Source organism: Bufo bufo, chromosome 1, assembly GCF_905171765.1.
Source record: "Bufo bufo chromosome 1, aBufBuf1.1, whole genome shotgun sequence".
Classification (NCBI taxonomy): Eukaryota; Metazoa; Chordata; class Amphibia; order Anura; family Bufonidae; genus Bufo; species Bufo bufo.
The window spans coordinates 385,086,080-385,105,507 of NC_053389.1; the positions used below are offsets into that span (position 1 = coordinate 385,086,080).

Sequence of the window (19,428 nt, forward strand, 5' to 3'; positions counted from 1 at the left end):
GGCAATCCCTAACTTAGGATACGTGCAGGGAGGACAGACAAGACAAATAACGGATCGTGAATGGACTGGGTCAATACCTAGAGAGCTACGCAGTACCAAGGGATAAGCAGAGAATAGTCATGAGAAGCCGAGGTCAAATACCAGGAGAGTAATGAAGTAAAACAGGAGTCCGCAAAGAATCGTCAGGTGGAAGCCGGGGTCAGAATACCAGGAGAGTAGCGCAGTACAGGAGGAGCAGGAGGATCGTCAGGGAACACAGGATCAGGTAAGTATACTAGTAAACCAAATATCGCCAGGAACCTAATTAACAGGCAACCTGTGGCCAGCAGGGTGCCTGTTAAATACTGGCTAGCTGGGGTCATGTGACGTGGCCAGCGTCACATGACCCACACTAGGGAATACAGCTGAGCACCGAGTGCCCAGCTCGGTGCTCAGACCTCCCCTGGTTGCTGGGGAAACTGAGGACACCAGCCGCGCGGAGGAGACGTACGCGGCCGGTCCGTCCTGCCCCCTATCACCTAGGAGATGAGGACGCTGTATGCGTCCTCGCTCCTGCACAAAAACGGGACGCCGACGGTGCTGAGGAGAGCGAGCGCCTCAACGTCCTGTGACACCAGGAAGAAAGTTCCCTGGATTAATCTAGAGTCAGACTACAGAGAGAAGTTGCAGTATCCTGCAGAAGCAGAGATTCCATTTAAGCTTGTTAGCACAGCAGAGCCAGAGAGAGACAGATGTAGCAGAGAGGAGTTTGCCTGCCACAGTTAATGCAAAATCCTGCTGGAACCAAGACAAAATATGTAACCCGTTTGGAGAAATGTTTATGCAAATTAAAGCTGTTATTGAACTTCATCAGGTCTGGACTCAATTTATTCTTCATTCGCAAGTTAACTACCCCCTTTGTCTGCTTCAGAGCCAACGCCTGGGGTACCGGCGTATCCAGGTAGGAGCACCGTGACACGTGCACAAAACATTAAGGGACATTATAGGCCACCCTATATCACTCGGCCATTCCTACACCTGGGTACCAACACCATTTCTTAAAGGGACTCTGTCCCGTTGTTGCTTCATTGCAACTGGCGTCACAAAACACTTATCTTAAAGGGACTCGTTGCGGAACGCACCTCTGTTGCACATGAATGTAACAAAGTGACAGCATTTATTCTGCATGTGTTGGGCTTCACTTTTTCAAAATATAAGCTTTGAAGTGTATCATTCCATATACATATGATGTGTTATAACGGTAATGGGATTTTCATCTGGTTCCTACAATAGGGTTGTATGAGATGACATGGAGAGCAAACAGACCTGCAATGCAGACCTGAGGTAAAGGGTCAATGCCCTTTTTTCACCAGCACAATTTCCTAACCTTTGCTTTTTCTCTTTGAGCTTAGTAACATTTTGTGTAGACACCATGAAGCTTCCCTCTCTGTTCTTCTTTCTTGTTTTCCTTGGAGCTATGTATGCCAAACCAGTAAGTACCATCTATGAGTTGTGCCACTTAAGCTATGACTGTATTGACAGGACTGGAAACCCTGATTTACAGGTGAAGTCACGTCACTAAACTGTTTATGGTTTTCTTGCCCAGCATGTGTTCACCAGTCTGAAACATGTCAGCCATGTTGAAGCACTGAGGTCGCTCTTACTGTAAATTTTTCTTTTCTTTCCCTAACTGCAGAAACCTGGACAAGCAGGTTTGTTAAGTTCCTATCTGGCTAGAAGTGTTCCATACTGACACCCCTGTCACTGCTTTATCTCATGTAGTATCTAATGTAGCATTTAATGTAGTATTTTAATAATTATGCTTATAATTAGAGCAAACAGGTAGGTTTACATAAATACAACTTAGATATCTATGATCCCTGCAGCAAAAGGGAAAGCACTGACAAAGGGTACGACTACACCGTCAGGTTTCCTGATGCAGTCGTGGAAGCAAAAACTAGAAGTGAATTCCAAAAAAGATGACAACTTGTATCTGTCCTTTACACTTTCTCACTTTTTATGATCCAACCCTGATTTTGGCTTCCAAAACATCATCAGGAAACCTGACTGTGTAGTCATACCCTAAGGGTTCTTTCAGACGAGTGACCTAAAACTCTGTATTGTGGACAAATTTTTAACCCCTTGTGACCAGCCTGTTTTGGGTCTTAGTGACCATGCAATTTTGTTTCATCATCACTTTCCAATAGATATAACTTTTTTATTTTTCCGTCGAGTGTAGCCATCTGAGAGCTTGTTTTTGCAGGACAAGTTGTAGTTTTTAATGGCACCATTTTGGTGTACACATAACTTACTGATTAACTTTTGTTAACTCATTCTCGGGGGGATGGAAAAAACATCAATACTGCCGTTGAGTTTTTAAGTTATAAGTTTTGCTGCATTTTTTTAGAATAAAAACATTTATTCTCTGGGTCAGTACGATTACAGTGATGCCAAATCCATAATTTCTGTTTTTATATTTTACTACTTTTGCACAATAAAAAAAAACTTTTTGCATTGCCACACGAAAAGAACCATAACTTTCTTTCTATAGAGCTGCGTGAGGGCTTGATTTTTGCAAGACAACTTTTAGTTTTCATTGGTATCATTTTGGGGTATATAACACTTTTTAATCCCTTTTTATAAAAATTTTTTGGTCACAAATAATAAAAATAAGAAAATATTGGCAGCGTATTAATCAGGTCTCCATCAGGCGTAGCACAATGAACAACAGGGTTTTATTCAGATATAACAGCACAACATATGAATATAACTTTCAGTAACATCAGAATCTCAGCACATGTGCTTTTGGCTTTCTTCTCTCTCAGCCCTCTCTCTGTACATGTGCAGCGGGTTTCTGCCCCTTCCGGCCTTTTCTTTTTAGCAGTACTTTATTAACAACATAACAGTGTCTGGAAACAGGCAATCACATAATGTAGTTGTTACAATACACAGAATAAGGCCTCTTTCACACGACAGTATGTCTTTTTCAGTGTTTTGCGGTCCGTTTTAAACGGATCCATTGTTCCGTTTTTTGTTTCCGTTGTGTTTCCGTTTCCGTTCCGTTTTTCCGTTCCGTTTTTCCGTATGGCAAATACAGTATACAGTAATTTCATAGAAAAAATTGGGCTGGGCATAACATTTTCAATAGATGGATCCGCAAAAAACGGAACGGATACGGAAGACATACGGATGCACTTCCGTATGCATTCCGTTTTTTTGCGGACCCATAGACTTTAATGGAGCCACGGAACGTGATTTGCGGCCAAATATAGGACATGTTCTATGTTAAAACGGAACGGAAAAACGGAAATACGGAAACGGAATGCATACGGAGTACATTCCGTTTTTTTTGCGGAACCATTGAAATCAATGGTTCCGTATACGGACCGTATACGGACCGCAAAAAACGGCCCGCAAAACGGAAAAAAAAAAACGGCCGTGTGAAAGAGGCCTAAGGCTACATGCACACATCCGTATGCCATCCAATTTTTTTTGCGGATCCATTGTAACAATGCCTAAAACGGACAAGAATAGGACATGTTATATTTTTTTTGCGGGGCTACGGAACGGACATACGGATGCGGATAGCACACGGTGTGCTGTCCGTATTTGCGGACCCATTAAAATGAATAGGTCTGCATCCTATCCGCAAAAAAAACAAAACAGACACGGAAACAAAATACGTTCATGTGCATGAGGCCTTATAAGCATTTATCCGACAGAAAAAAATAAGAAAAAACAGCAATTCTGGTTTGTTTTCTTCTTTAGTTTTTACTTTCAGTATAAATTACATTATTGTGTAGTACGGGTCATTACAGATGAGTTGATACCAAATATGTGGAGGGGAATTTTATTTTAGTATTTTTTCCCCTTGAAAAACTTTTTTTGTAAATGGAAAAAGGTGTATATCTTTAACTTGGAATTTTTTTCTTTAACCACCTCAGCTCACCTAGCTTAAACCCCCTTAATGACCAGACCACTTTTTACAATTCTGCACTACACTAATTTCACGGTTTGTTGCTCGGTCATACAACTTACCACCCAAATGAATTTTACCTCCTTTTCTTCTCACTAATAGAGCTTTCATTTGGTGGTATTTCATTGCTGCTGACATTTTTACTTTTTTTGATATTAATAAAAATTGACTCTCTGTTGTAAAATTTTTCAAATAAGGGCCCTTTCACACTTGCGTTGTCCGGATCCGGCGTGTACTCCATTTGCCGGAATTACACGCCGGATCCGGAAAAACGCAAGAGAACTGAAAGCATTTGAAGACGGATCCGTCTTCCAAATGCGTTCAGTGTTACTATGGCAGCCAGGACGCTATTAAAGTCCTGGCTGCCATAGTAGTAGTGGGGAGCGGGGGAGCAGTATACTTACAGTCCGTGCGGCTCCCGGGGGGCTCCAGAATGACGTCAGAGCGCCCCATGCGCATGGATGACGTGTCCATGTGATCACGTCATCCATGCGCATGGGGCGCCCTGACGTCACTCTGGAGCGCCCGGGGAGCCGCACGGACGGTAAGTATACTGCTCCCCCGCTCCCCACTACACTTTACCATGGCTGCCAGGACTTTAGCGTCTTGGAAGCCATGGTAACCATTCAGAAAAAGCTAAACGTCGGATCCGGCAATGCGCCGAAACGACGTTTAGCTTAAGGCCGGATCCGGATTAATGCCTTTCAATGGGCATTAGTTCCGGATCCGGCCTTGCGGCAAGTGTTCAGGATTTTTGGCCGGAGCAAAAAGCGCAGCATGCTGCGGTATTTTCTCAGGCCAAAAAACGTTCCGGTCCGGAACTGAAGACATCCTGATGCATTCTGAACGGATTTCTCCCCATTCAGAATGCATTAGGATAAAACTGATCAGGATTCTTCCGGCATAGAGCCCCGACGACGGAACTCTATGCCGGAAGAAAAGAACGCAAGTGTGAAAGAGCCCTAAAACTACATTTCTATATACATTTTTCTCTAAATTTATTGTTCTACATGTCTTTGATAAAAAAAAATGCAATAAGTGTATATTTATTGGTTTGGGTAAAAGTTATAGCGTTTACAAACTATGGTGCAAAAAAATTGATTTACGCACTTTGACTTTCTGAGCACCTGTCATGTTTCCTGAGGTTCTACAATGCCCAGACAGTAGAAACACCCCACAAATGACCCCATTTCGGAAAGTAGACACCCTAAGGTATTCGCTGATGGGCATAGTGAGTTCATGGAAGTTTTTATTTTTTGTCACAAGTTAGCGGAAAATGATTTTTTATTTTTTTTTCTTACAAATTCTCATATTCCACTAACTTGCGACAAAAAATAAAATTTTACATGAACTCGCCATGCCCCTCACGAAATACCTTGGGGTGTCTTCTTTCCAAAATGGGGTCACTTGTGGGGTATTTATACTGCCCTGGCATTTTAGGGGACCTAAAGCGTATGAAGTAGTTTGGAATCCAAATGCGTAAAAAATGCCCTGTGAAATTGTAAAGGTACTCATTGGAATTTGGGCCCCTTTGCTCACCTAGGCTGCAAAAAAGTGTCACACATGTGGTATCGCCGTACTCAGGAAAAGTAGGGCAATGTGTTTTGTGGTGTATTTTTACATATACCCATGCTGGGTGAGATAAATATCTCTGTAAAAGACAACTTTTCCCAACTTTTCCCAGATATTTCTCTCACCCAGCATGGGTAGAAAGTCCAAAAAGTACCTTTTAGGAGGGCAATTTTAGGCATTTGGATTCCAGACTTCTTCTCACGCTTTAGGGCCCCTAAAATGCCAGTGCAGTATAAATACCCCACATGTGACCCCATTTTGTAAAGAAGACACCCCAAGGTATTCCGTGTGGGGCATGGCGAGTTCATAGAAGATTTTTTTTTTTGCCACAAGTTAGCGGAAATTGATATTTATTTATTTTCTCACAAAGTCTCCCTTTCCGCTAACTTGTGACAAAAAGTTCAATCTTTCATGGACTCAATATGCCCCTCAGCGAATACCTTGTGGTGTCTTCTTTCCAAAATGGGGTCAGTTGTGGGGTGTTTGTACTGCCCTGGCATTTGAGGGTCTCCGCAATCATTACATGTATGGCCAGCATTAGGAGTTTCTGCTATTCTCCTTAGGCCTCATGCACACGACCGTTGTTTGGGTAGGCATCCGAGCCGCCGTTTTGGCAAATTGCGGAAGTCAACACGGGCGCCTTCTGTTTTTTGCGCATCTGCGGTTTGCAGACCGAAAAAAACGGCATGGTCGTGTGCATGAGGCCTTATATTGAGCATACGGGTAAAGAGATTTTTTTTTTTCGTTCAGCCTCTGGGCTGAAAGAAAAAATGAACGTCACAGATTTCTTCATTCGCATCGATGAATGTGGATGAAAAAATCTCTGCCAAAAAATGTGCAAAAAAAATAAAAGCTGCGATCGCTAATAAAGATCCAAAAAGCTCAAAAGTGATCTTTATAGCGCCGCAGCGATTTTACGGTGTTTTTGCAGTGATCAGAAAAAAAAACATTTCTGTCACTGCGGTGGGGCGGACTGAACGCAAGTGTGCGCACAAGATCAGGCCTGATTGCGAACACTGCGTTTTTTGTAGAGCCTAAGGTGACCCTAATGTACTGATATAGATCTGATTGCGATCAGTCTTGATCACTTACAGATACTATATAGTACTAGTGCTGATTAGCGACAGCGATGACGCTAATCAGCGACGAATCAGTGACTGCGTTGCGGTGGGCGCTAACTACCTAACAAGTGGCTAACTAACTGGCAATGATAAGGGACCCTTAGGCCCCATTCACACGTCCGCAATTCTGTTCCGCATTTTGCGGAACGGAATTGCGGACCCATTCATTTCTATGGAGACAGACTTTGTCCCGCTCGGATCCGGAATTGCGGATCTGCACTTCCGGGTCTGCACCTCCGTTCCGCAAAAATATAGAACATGTCCTATTCTTGTCCGCAATTGCGGACAAGAAAAGGCATTTTCTATATAGTTCTGGCAATGTGCGGATCCACAAAATGCGGACAGCATATTGCCGGTGTCCGTGTTTTGTGGATCCGCGGATCCGCAAAACACATACGGACGTCTGAATGGAGCCTTACAGGGGGGTGATCAATGACAGGGGTGTGATCAGGGAGTCTATATGGGGTGATCAGGGGTTAATAAGGGGTTAATAAGTGACAGGGGGGGGTGTAGTGTAGTGTGGTGCTTGGTGCTACTTACAGAGCTGCCTGTGTCCTCTGGTGGTCGATCCAAGCAAAAGGGACCACCAGAGGACCAGGTAGCAGGTATATCAGACGCTGTTAACAAAACAGCGTCTGATATACCTTTCTGGGGTTAGAAAAATCGCATCTACAGCCTGCCAGCGAATGATCGCCGCTGGCAGGCTGTAGATCAACTTGTTTACCTTGCGATCCTGTGAACAGGAGCGCGCGTTCACAGGAAATCTCGCGTCTCGCGAGATGACGCGCCAATGTATCAAGGAGGAATAACCCGGCCGCCCGCAGGACGCATCCCTGCGTTAGGCGGTCGGGAGCTGGTTAATAAAACTTTTAACTATTACTAGCCCCACACGGGGACTTTAATAGGCAATCTTTTGATCGCTTCTATAATACCTTACATTACTTATGCAATGTGAACAATTCAGCATCTCCGCAAATAATCAGACTGCTTTCTTGCGGATCTATAGACTTCAATAGGGCCATGGTTACGAATAGTCGGGCGGCACTGCGTGAAGGTATGGGTACGCGGTTAGCCGTGTCCTGATTTTCACTGACAAGTATAGGACATGTTTTATTTGTTTTTAAGAGCTGTGGAACGGAAGAAAAGATGCAGCAGCATACGGTGTGCTGTCCACATCTTTTGGGCCCCATAGAAGGGAATGGGTCCACAGCCTACTAAGGGCCTTCATTAGGCCCTAACTTGCAGAAATGGTCAGCACCTGACTTTCATTTCGGGAAAGGAATCACTCCAATGGAAATGTAGCAAAAAATCCCAGCGGATGCTCTTTGTCTTCAAAACATTTATTTCTTTATTGCATCAATGGAGATACATATTGAGGACACGTATCAGCCAGTCCAGCCTTCCTCAGCTCATGATGAGCTCAATGAGCTGATGAAAACTGGACGGGCCGATACGCGTCCTCAATATGTATCTGCACTAATGAAATAAAGAAAGAGATGTTTTGAAGACAAAGAGTGTCTGCTGGGATTTTTTGCTACATTTTCTTTAGGCCCCAGGCTGCCATGCCAAGATATTGGCATCCCACAATCTCATTCATGGTGTGCCAATGGGAGACAGAGGGAGTCTGCTCCCTCTGTAACTGCTGAGATGCGACAGTCACTATTGGCTGCAACACCTAAGCGGATCAGCCCTTCTGCCAGTCAAGGCAGTTAGAGCATGACCCCGGCTCTCCTGTCAGAGCTGAGCCCCTGCTCTTCATTTCACGTGAGACCCATGCAGCGCTTAGACTGGATAGGACCAGCTATGTCCCGCCGTAAAAAGTCTTATTGGTGATTACTAATTGGTTAAATGGACCATGCGCTGATGGTGTTTGTTTCCGTTCTTTTCTTGTCTTGCACACCCATTTACTTGTTGGACCTAAATAGTGCATGCTGCAATTTACCCTGCACCGACCTATGAATTGGCCCAATGGGTCAGTGGCCAGTCCGGGTACTGTCTTATCTACACTCCGACAGCATTCAGACGTGAACTACACTAATCTGAAAGAGACCTACTGTATCTGCAGGCAATAAACCTATGCAGTGTTATTCATGTGATTCAGTGTGATACCTATTGGGTTTAATCTCTAATATACATTGGTGCGCATTTACAAAAAGTGTAAACTTCCTGTGAGGGTTCATTCAGACGTCGGTTGGGCATTGCGGATCTGCAAATTGCGGATCCGCAATACACCCGGGCGACACCCCATAGAACTGCCTATTTTTGTCCGCAATTTGTCCCCACCTTCCTGAATATTCCAATATACTTTGTAGAATGTCAGCTCTTAAGTGCTGTACTGCACTTCTATGTTCTCTATGTTCTGCTATTGTGTAATATGCATTCCGTTTCCGTATTTCCGTTTTTCCGTTCCGTTTTAACATAGAACATGTCCTATTATTGCCCGCAAATCACGGTCCGTGGCTCCATTCAAGTCAATGGGTCCGCAAAAAAACGGAACACATACGGAAATGCATCCGTATGTCTTCCGTTTCCGTTCCGTTTTTTGCTGAACCATCTATTGAAAATGTTATGCCCAGCCCAATTTTATCTATGTAATTACTGTATACTGTATATGCCATACGGAAAAACGGAACGGAAAAAAACGGAACAGAAACGGAAACACAACGGAAGCAAAAAACGGAAGAACGGGTCCGTGAAAAACGGACCGCAAAACACTGAAAAAGCCATACGGTCGTGTGCAATAGGCCTAACCCAGAGAAAAGCTTCTCCTTATTAATTAGGTTCTCAGTGCACCATGGGCGAGGTTGCTCTATTTGGTGCCCCAGGCTTCCCCTGTGTCATCACTACCAGCTTTGAAATCTCATTGCTTGTCTATCAAACAAGAAGGGGAGGATCTGAGCTGTGTTATGGCAGAGCATTGGTGCAACCAATGAACGGCCCAGTCAAAGGTGCACTGAAAACCATTTTTGCATAAAAAACTAAAGGGAGCATTTCTCTGGATTAACACATCACATTGGTGATGGAGGTATTCTTACTTTGAAATCCATTTTGGAAGTCACAATAGCCCTCACTTCAGATTGATATACTTTACCTGCGCTGCTACATTGTAGAAGACAATCAGGACCAAAGAGTCACCTGCGCTGCTACATTGTAGTAGACAATCGGGGCAGAAGAGTCTTTTTTCTGCTAGTTAATTTGACTTGAGTGGATTGCCTATGCAGTGGCTCGGGTTGAAGGTGGCCCTTAATGCCTATGCTGGGTCCAGGGCCGTTTTAACACATTGGTGGGCCCAGTGCAAAAATTTCATGAGGGGCCCCCACCTTCCTGAATATTCCAATATACTTTGTAGAATGTCAGCTCTTAAGTGCTGTACTGCACTTCTATGTTCTCTATGTTCTGCTATTGTGTAATATGCAGTGACATACCTCCAAATTTTAAAGAGGCTAAGGAGAGACCTTAAACCAATTTTGCCGCTCTCTGCATCCATTCCGTCCCCATAGAGAATGAATGGGTTCAAAATTGCGGAACGGATGCGGACCCATTACACGGACGTGTGAATGGACCCTTAATATGACACAACTTGCATGTGCCTTGCATCGGATTTACTAAAGTGTTGCCCCAATATATGTGAATTTTAGAAAACCCTCCTACAATATGTGACTACTGTGATCCAGCTTAGACTGGCTGACAGTGTTATGTGTGTTTTAGAAATTTACAAAAAAATGAACAAAAAAATGATGGAAGTGAGCACTCACTCTATGGCAATTACTCAGATTTATTGGTAACTGGTAATTGCCATAGAGTGAGTGCTCACTTCCATCATTTTTTTGTATATTTCTTACATTGAGGTGGGGTGTCCTCAATTTTAGTTTGCAGCACCGTACCACCCGCTAACAGTAGTGAGCCACTTCATTCTATTTACAATGTTTTAGAAATTTGGAGCATGCTTGTGACAAATTAGATTCCATTTTGAAAACTGTCAGTCACAAGGGAAATACGCAAAAAATGGCAGCCAGAGGCGTTATAAATATGGAATGTAAGCTTGGGCCATTTTCAGCTTGCTAAATGACAGCTTTTAGTTACCCTTCATCCTCTGCAGCTGCTACCACATGTCTCAGGGGTGTTTTGGTGCATGGTGACCGTGTAATTTGTGGCAAAAGTGCACCAAATTCACAAAGTGTGTGCAACATTTTCTAATGAAGACAATAATCAGGCAGGCCAGTAATGCAATGTAGAAAGGTTTTGTTCAGGACAGTAATTACGATAAATCCCCATACATATGTACAGAAACGTTTGGGGTTATTTATTAAACTGGTGTAAAGTAGAACTGGCTTATGCCTCATGCAGACGTCCGTGTCAGTTTTGGATCAGTGGTAATACGGACCGTGTTCAATCCGTGTTTTCTCCTGTGACAGATCCGTGTTGGGTCCGTGGGTCTGTTTTTTGCTGTCCATTTTGCATCCGTGTTTCACTGACACTGAACAGCTGAATTTTTTTTTCAAAGCATCTCTTCTTAATGATCCGTGAAATACGGATGCAACATGGATGGCATCCGTGTTGCATCCGTGTTTTTCACGGACCTATAGACTATGATGGGCGTGAGGGATCCAGGAACACGGACCAAAATAGGACATGCATCCGTGCTTGAAACACGGACCCACAGACCGTGCTAAAACACTGTGTGAATACACATATTCAAATGAATGGGAACGTGTGCTGTCCGCGGAGAAGTACAGCACACGTCCGTGAAACACTGACATGTGAATGAGGCTTTAGTCGCCCAAATCATACTGTAATTAATAATTTTGGTTCAGCAGATTCTGTTAAAAACGTACTTTTAAAATATGCAAATTACCTTGCTACCAGCAAGTAGGACGGCTACTTGCTGGTAGCAGCCGCATCCTCCTATCCTAAAGACCGCATGTTGATTGACAGGGCCAGCGGACGGGATCTTTCTCTGCTGGCCCTGTTTGCATTCAAAATCTGGCGCCGGCACCGTACCTGTCTTCAGTCGCACTGACGTCACATCTACACCTGGCGCAGGCGCATTGAGGAAGGAGCGGCCGAGCGAGCGTCCTCCTCTCAGTGCGCCTGATGGTGCCAGTTTTTTTTTGTGACACATTTTTTGAACAAACCCAATTGAAACCAGTTCAATAATTGATATTGTATAATTGAATCATGTGTTAAAAAATAATATTGAATAAATTCATAATTAGATCATATATTATTATCAAAATAAAGTGATATGTGAACAAACTTACCACGTGTACATATAAAAAATAAATAAGAATAAGTGCTGTTTCGCACGAGCAGATGCCGTGCGTGGCATCCGCTCCGTGAAAGAGTGCCAAGACCCGATGCAGACTGCAGAGGCACGGAGCATTAACATGACTGATAATGCTCCGTGCCTCTCTGTGATCTCTTTACTACGAAATCAGTGACAACTGTGATTTCGTAGTAAAGAGATCACAAAGAGGCACGGAGCATTATCAGTCATGTTAATGCTCCGTGCCTCTGCAGTCTGCATCGGGTCTTGGCACTCTTTCACGGAGCGGATGCCACGCACGGCATCCGCTCGTGTGAAACAGCCCTAAGTGTAAGGCTACTTTCACACTAGCGTTCAGAGCGGGTCCGTCTGATGTCTGCTCAGACGGATCCGCTCCTATAATGCAGACGTTTGTATCCGTTCAGAACGGATCCGTCTGCATTATAGTTTGAAAAAAAAATAAGTCTGAAAGTAGCCTGAATGGATCCGTCCAGACTTTACATTGAAAGTCAATGGGGGACGGATCCGTTTGAAGATTGAGCCATATGGTGTCATCTTCAAGCGGATCCGTCCCCATTGACTTCCATTGTAAGTCTGTACGGATCCGCAAGCAGCGTTCAGGTGTCCGCTCGCTGAGCGGAGCGGAGGCTGAACGCTGCCAGACTGATGCATTCTGAGCGGATCCGCGTCCACTGAGAATGCATTAGGGCTGAACGGTTGCGTTCGGGGCCGCTTGTGAGCCCCTTCAAACGGAGCTCACGAGCGGACACCCGAACGCAGGTGTGAAAGTAGCCTAACATATGTGTGAAAAACACACTTTCTTAATAAGTGGATATAATAATAAAATATTAAAACGTGAATCACCTCCTAATATCCCTATCCCTTCACCTTTACTTTTAATAACATAATATGAAACATTAAAAATTACGCAAAAATATATAATTAATGTTAATAAATATGGTAAGAAATTATAGAAAATAATCAAATGTAAATTAAATTAATAAATAGAAAAGAAAAAGAAAAATTGAAAATTACCTGCACCAACTCGGAGTTCTGGAAGCCCCTATTTATCTGCCATTGGACTAATATGTCCCATCCCCCCAATGTTGTCCCTCAACAACACTCAGACCGATCTGTCCCTAAAAGGACTACAATATACTGAGCTATATATAGTGAAAATGTGTAGTGAAAGGAGAGACCTTATCAGACTTATTTTTAGAATAAACCACGCCTCTAACTCTGCCCAATATGTATCTATACACATCCAATCGCGCCCAATACCATTTTCCCGCACACAGTAGTTATACCCCTTAGTGCCCCCACATAGTAGTTATGTCCCTTAGTGCCCTCACACAGTAATTTTGCCCCACATAGTAATTATGCCTCTTTAGTGCCGCCACACAGTAGTTATGTCCCCTCAGTGCCCCCACACAGTAGTTATGCCTCTTTAGTGTCCCCACACAGCAGTTATGCCCCTATTGTCCCTTACATCTGTTATGACCCCTAAGTGGGAGAGAATATTTAAAAGAAGAAAAACTGCTACAAGAGGACATAGTTTTAAATTAGAGGGGCAAAGGTTTGAAAGTAATATCAGGAAGTATTACTTTACTGAGAGAGTAGTGGATGCATGGAATAGTCTTCCTGCAGAAGTGGTAGCTGCAAATACAGTGAAAGAGTTTAAGCATGCATGGGATAGGCATAAGGCCATCCTTCATATAAGATAGGGCCAGGGGCTATCCATAGTACTCAGTATATTGGGCAGACTAGATGGGCCAAATGGTTCTTATCTGCCGACACATTCTATGTTTTTATGTTTCTATGTAAGTGCTCCCCTCACAATATTGCTTTTCCTTTTTTGCCCCCTTACAATAGATTTACCTCTTAATGCCCCTCACAACAATACTGCTCCCTTAGTGCTCCAATATTGATGCTCAGGAAGTTTTAATAAAATAAATAAAAGCACTACTCACCTAGCCCTGTTCCCATGATGAATTGGGCACATTCTCCCCTGCTTGTGTTTCTCTCACTCAGTGCAGCAGGTGTGATGGAGTCACTTCTTCGCTACTGCTCAAGGCCGGACATGGACTTATAAACAGCCTGGAACATATTCCCCATCAGCCTACATAGAATATCACCTTGCCCTTCTTGTGGAAAAATAGTGCCACACAATTCATGGTTCAGCAAATTTTGCTTTACGAATACCTCTCAACCGTCCCGGATCCGGCGGGACAGTCCTGGATTTTGTACACTGTATATAGTGTCCCTCTTCCTTTTTTTTCAAGGCCCTCACCAGTTTAATCTATGTAACCCACACCATCAACACAAGAAGGAAAATTAAAGTGGAATATATAAAGACCTATCACACTCTACACTACCACTACATAAGCACCAATATCCAATAATTATGCCACACAGTGACCACATGCTACTCAGACACCAGTCTTCACAGAGTACTATCACACTGCAGACTAGGAGAGAGACTACAGCACTGATCAGACAGTCACAGGCAGAATGCATAACAGTTTGTGGAGCCGTCACCTATCCTGACATGTCTATTTCAGTAAATACTGTAACAATTCTGGAGCATCTTTTCTTACAACTCTGCATTCTATTTTTACTTTGTTAGTCCTCCTGGAAATGACAAACATGGATGTTACCATTCTCCTTGTCAAAAGGGAGTCCTGTCACCACTAACAGTATTGGACTGAATGCATACTACAGAGAAGGGGGGTGGTAAAGGGGAGGAATAACATCTCCTCTGATTGTAAATCTGTAACACCCCAGAGTGGTGTTACAACTCCTGCACCCTGCTACTATCTCTAATGGGCTAATATAATGTCATCTTATGTATATATTGTATAATGTCTTTCCAGGTCTTCCACAATGTGCATTCATAATCATGTTATGTAACTGTTTATTACATGTAATGTGCCTTGTTCACCAGCAGGTGGCAGTGTAAATGGTAGAGCTATACTTAGGTAGAATGGAGTTTTCCATTCCATTCTAACCCTGGCTAGTCCCACTTCCTGCAGGAAGGGTGGGGACCAGTTCTAACTAGTCTAGCTTACCCCCTGCTAGGGGACAGGTGTGCAGGGCATGTCTCTGCTGGATGTCCCCATGGAGGCCACAGCTTGAAGCCTCAGGAGCCAGGAGGAAAGTTCCCTGTCCTAATCTAGAGACAGACTACAAAGAAAGAAGTGCAGAATACAGAAGAATCTGAGTTATACAGCCAGCCTGTCAGTACAGCAGAGCCAGAGAGAAACAGATGTAGCAGAGTCGAGTTTGCCTGCCAGTTTTCACGCTAAAGTCTGCTGGGATCATGATAAAGCTTGGAGACTGTTTCTGATGAACGTTTATTCAAGTAAAACTGCTGTTCAACTATATACAAGGTCTGGACTCAATTTTTCTTGCAAATACCTCAATTATTCCCCCTATTTATTGCTTCGAAGCCAAAGCCTGGGGTGCAGCTGTATCCAGGTAGGAGCACCGTGACACACGTAAAGGGACATTTTAGGCCGCACTATACCACTCGGCATTCCTATACCTGGGTCCCATTACATAGAGGGCCCTAGGGGGAGGTGCCCGTTGCAGATGCACACTGTCTTTTTCTTCTCTAGGATTGTAGAATATCCAGCAGAGACATATTTGGCCTCTTGCTTTCTCAGCCATTTCCAGCCTCCTTAGCAGCACAAATAATTTCAGACATTAGACCAGACGCCAAAAATGTATGCAAATTCCAGACTAGACATCTAAACATTTGTGTTAAATGAAGGGATAGTGGTGCATGAAGGGGTTCAGTGGTTAGCACCGCTGTCTTGCAGCATTGGGGTTCTAGGTTCAAATCTGACAAAGGACAACATCTGCATGGAGTTTGTATGTTCCCCTTGTGTTTGTGTGGGTTTTCTCTGGGTACTCCGGTTTCCTCCAACACTTCAAAAATATACAAATAGGCAAACTAGCTTCCTACAAAATTGACCCTAGTGTGTGTTGTGTGTTGAGGTCGAGCACCTATATAGCAGCCACTCTCAGGGTTATAGTTAGTAAGCCCCTGTGAGAAAAGCACATTACAGATGTTTGTCATTGTCATTTAAAAGAATGAGTTGTTGGAGACTATGAACAATAGGCTACCTACAGTACCATAGAATAACTACACATTCTGGGGGGATGGGGTACAGATACCATCTATTTTTATAATCTGCTGTCTGCTTTCCCACCAGACTTGGACAGTGCAAGTGGCCTCTGAGGATTTTGGGTTGAAATCAAATAACCAGATCCACAAGATATGGAATTGTGTAAAATAGTATTGATTGCTGTGCCATAATTCAATTTTTTTTTAGAAACAGCTGTAGCTGGGACTGGTGTATGGACAATACATGCTGGCTGGTGGACAAGTTTTTTGTTAGACACCATTCACATGTTTAGGATATGATGAGGATATCCAAAATCCTCATCAAATCAGCTAATCTTGTACGTCCAAAGCAAGTCAATGGGGCTTTAGTTCCCTGTTCACATGCAATGTAAAAAAAATAAAAAGCATAAAACTGATTAGTTCTAATTATCATCTAGATCTGTGGGCATATCTGAAGCACATGCATGGCAGAAATCAGAGCATCAGATCTCGATAGGCAGACTTATGATGTGTGGACATACAATTATTGGGCGCGGGAGGCTTCTAACTGCCGCATACTGTAAGGCCCCTTTCACACGGGCGAGTTTTCCGCGCGGGTGCAATGCGTGAGGTGAACGCATTGCACCCACACTGAATCCGGACCCATTCACTTCTATGGGGCTGTGCACATGAGCGGTGATTTTCACGCATCACTTGTGCGTTGCGTGAAAATCGCAGCATGTTCTATATTCTGCATTTTTCACGTAACGCAGGCTCCAAATTAATGGGGCTGTGTGAAAATTGCACAGCATCTGCAAGCAAGTTCGGATGCAATGCGATTTTCACGCATGGTTGCTAGGAGATGATGTTAGTAAATTGATTAAACTCAATTTACTGTATTATTTTCCCTTATAACATGGTTATAAAGGAAAATAAAAGCATTCTTAATACAGAATGCTTACTAAAATGATGCTTAAAGGGTTAAAAAAAAAATATTAACTCACCTCATCCACTTCATCGCACAGCCAGCATTGTCTTCTTTTTTCTTCTTTGAGGACCTGCAAAAGGACCTTTGATGACGTAATTGCGCTCGTGTTGCACATATGCTGAAAGTATGGTCAATAATTCCAATGTGCGAAGGGAGCGGGCTGGGTGAAGATGGAAGTGATTTTATTGAACATGTTCTGGAAAGAACAAACACATGACCTTCAGTATATGGGGATACAGGAAATGTAGCAGTAAATCCTATCCTCCTATAGTAATACACTAATATTAATTAATATTATTAATATATTAATAATAATAATAATAATAATCCTATAGTCAATAATTCATTCTCAATAACAAGTATAACTTTCCTATAAGAGATATTAAACCATTAACATGAGAGTTGCTCTCTGATTATTTAAAGGGTTTCTATCACTTCGTTTCACCTATTGAGCTTTCAGACACTAGCGATCCGCTAGTGTCTGCTTTATCTAACCATCCTAATATAAGAGCTTATTGTCCTGCCGTTTAGCTAAAAAAATAACTTATATAGATATGCAAATGAGCCTCTAGGTGCTATGGGGGCGTGATTAGCACCTAGAGGCTCCGTCTACCTTAACAAACTGCCGCCGCCCAGCGCGTCCCTCCAGCCCGCCCATCTCCTCCGGAATGCGATGCTCCTCGTATTCGGCGCATGCGCAGTGAATGTCTGATCGCTTCCCTGCTCAGACATCTCCACTGCGCCTGCGCCGATGACGTCATAGTGCTCCGAGGAACAGGCGCATCGGAGATGTCTGAGCAGGGAAGCGATCAGACATTCACTGCGCATGCGCAGAACAGAGACGCGCACGGAGAGGATCGCTTCAGCTGGAGATGGGCGGGCTGGAGGGACGCGCTGGGCGGCGGCAGTTTGTTAAGGTAGACGGAGCCTCTAGGTGCTAATCACGCCCCCATAGCACCTAGAGGCTCATTTGCATATCTATATAAGTTATTTTTTTAGCTAAACGGCAGGACAATAAGCTCTTATATTAGGATGGTTAGATAAAGCAGACACTAGCGGATCGCTAGTGTCTGAAAGCTAAATAGGTGAAACAAAGTGATAGAAACCCTTTAATCTGCATCACAGTAAACCAATAGTGCAGTATAATATCATAGAGTGACATCAGCTTCTATAGTAATCATAGTCACTACATATTAGTACCATGTGAAACCTCACTGTACTTCACTAGCACTTGTGCATATTTTATATATTCACACTGCATCACCAGCATCCTTAGCTGATTATAGGAATGTGTTTTACATCATTTTAGCCTATTTATGGCTCTGAATTTGTGTTCCCTTAGGGCCCTTTCACACTTGCGTTCTTTTCTTCCGGCATAGAGTTCCGTCGTCGGGGCTCTATGCCGGAAGAATCCTGATCAGTTTTAGGGATGAGCGAACCCGAACTGTATAGTTCGGGTTCGTACCAGATTTTGGGGTGTCCGTGACACGGACCCGAACCCGAACATTTTCGTAAAAGTCCGGGTTCGGGTTCGGTGTTCGGCGCTTTCTTGGCGCTTTTTGAAAGGCTGCAGAGCAGCCAATCAACAAGCGTCATACTACTTGCCCCAAGAGGCCATCACAGCCTTGCCTACTATTGGCATGGCTGTGATTGGCCAGTGCAGCATGTGACCCAGCCTCTATATAAGCTTGGGTCACGTAGCGCTGCACGTCACTCTGCTGATTCAAGCATAGAGAGAGGTTGCTGCTGCGACGTTAGGGCGAGATTAGGCAGTGATTAACTCCTCCAAAAGACTTCATTCTGTGATCGATCTGCAGCTGTGGATCATTGAAGTGCTAATATCGACTTGCTCACTTTTTTGAGGCTGCCCAGAGCATTTTTAGATCACTTTTTTCTGTGGTGATCGGCGACCATTTTGTGGCTTGTGGTGCGCCAGCACAAGCTATCACCAAGTGTATTTAACCATCAATAGTGTGGTTATTTTTTGCTATATCCTACATCAGCTGCAGGCTGAGCCTGTGTCACCGAAGTGCATTTAACCATCAACAGTCTGGTTATTTTTTGGCCATATACTACATCAGCTGCAGGCTGAGCCTGTGTCACCAAAGTGCATTTAACCATCAACAGTCTGGTTATTTTTTGGCCATATACTACATCTGGTGCAGGCTGAGCCTGTGTCACCCAAGTGCATTTAACCATCAATAGTGTGGTTATTTTTTGGCCATATACTACATCAGGGGCAAGTTGAGCCTGTCACCCAGCGCCTAAAAAATAGACCTGACATTTCTATTCAACCAAATTTGTACTGTTTTAGCTGGTCAAGTTATTTGTAGTGACCGTAAAAGTACACTTTTTGTTCTGGGTTGAAAAACTATTCCCAAATTTGCCATTCTCAAAATAACTAGTTTCTGCTATATG

General features: G+C 43.5%; 1 protein-coding gene across 1 annotated transcript in view; it reads left to right on the forward strand.

The window, feature by feature from the left end:
- The first annotated feature begins 1,360 nt into the window (after positions 1-1,360).
- F12 (coagulation factor XII) overlaps positions 1,361-19,428 on the forward strand; it is a 131,730-nt gene continuing 113,662 nt past the window's right edge. The window contains exon 1 of the mRNA XM_040405532.1: positions 1,361-1,471. Within this exon, the coding sequence (XP_040261466.1) occupies positions 1,412-1,471 (60 nt within the window). The 5' untranslated portion in view covers positions 1,361-1,411. The remainder of the gene's footprint in view (positions 1,472-19,428) is intronic.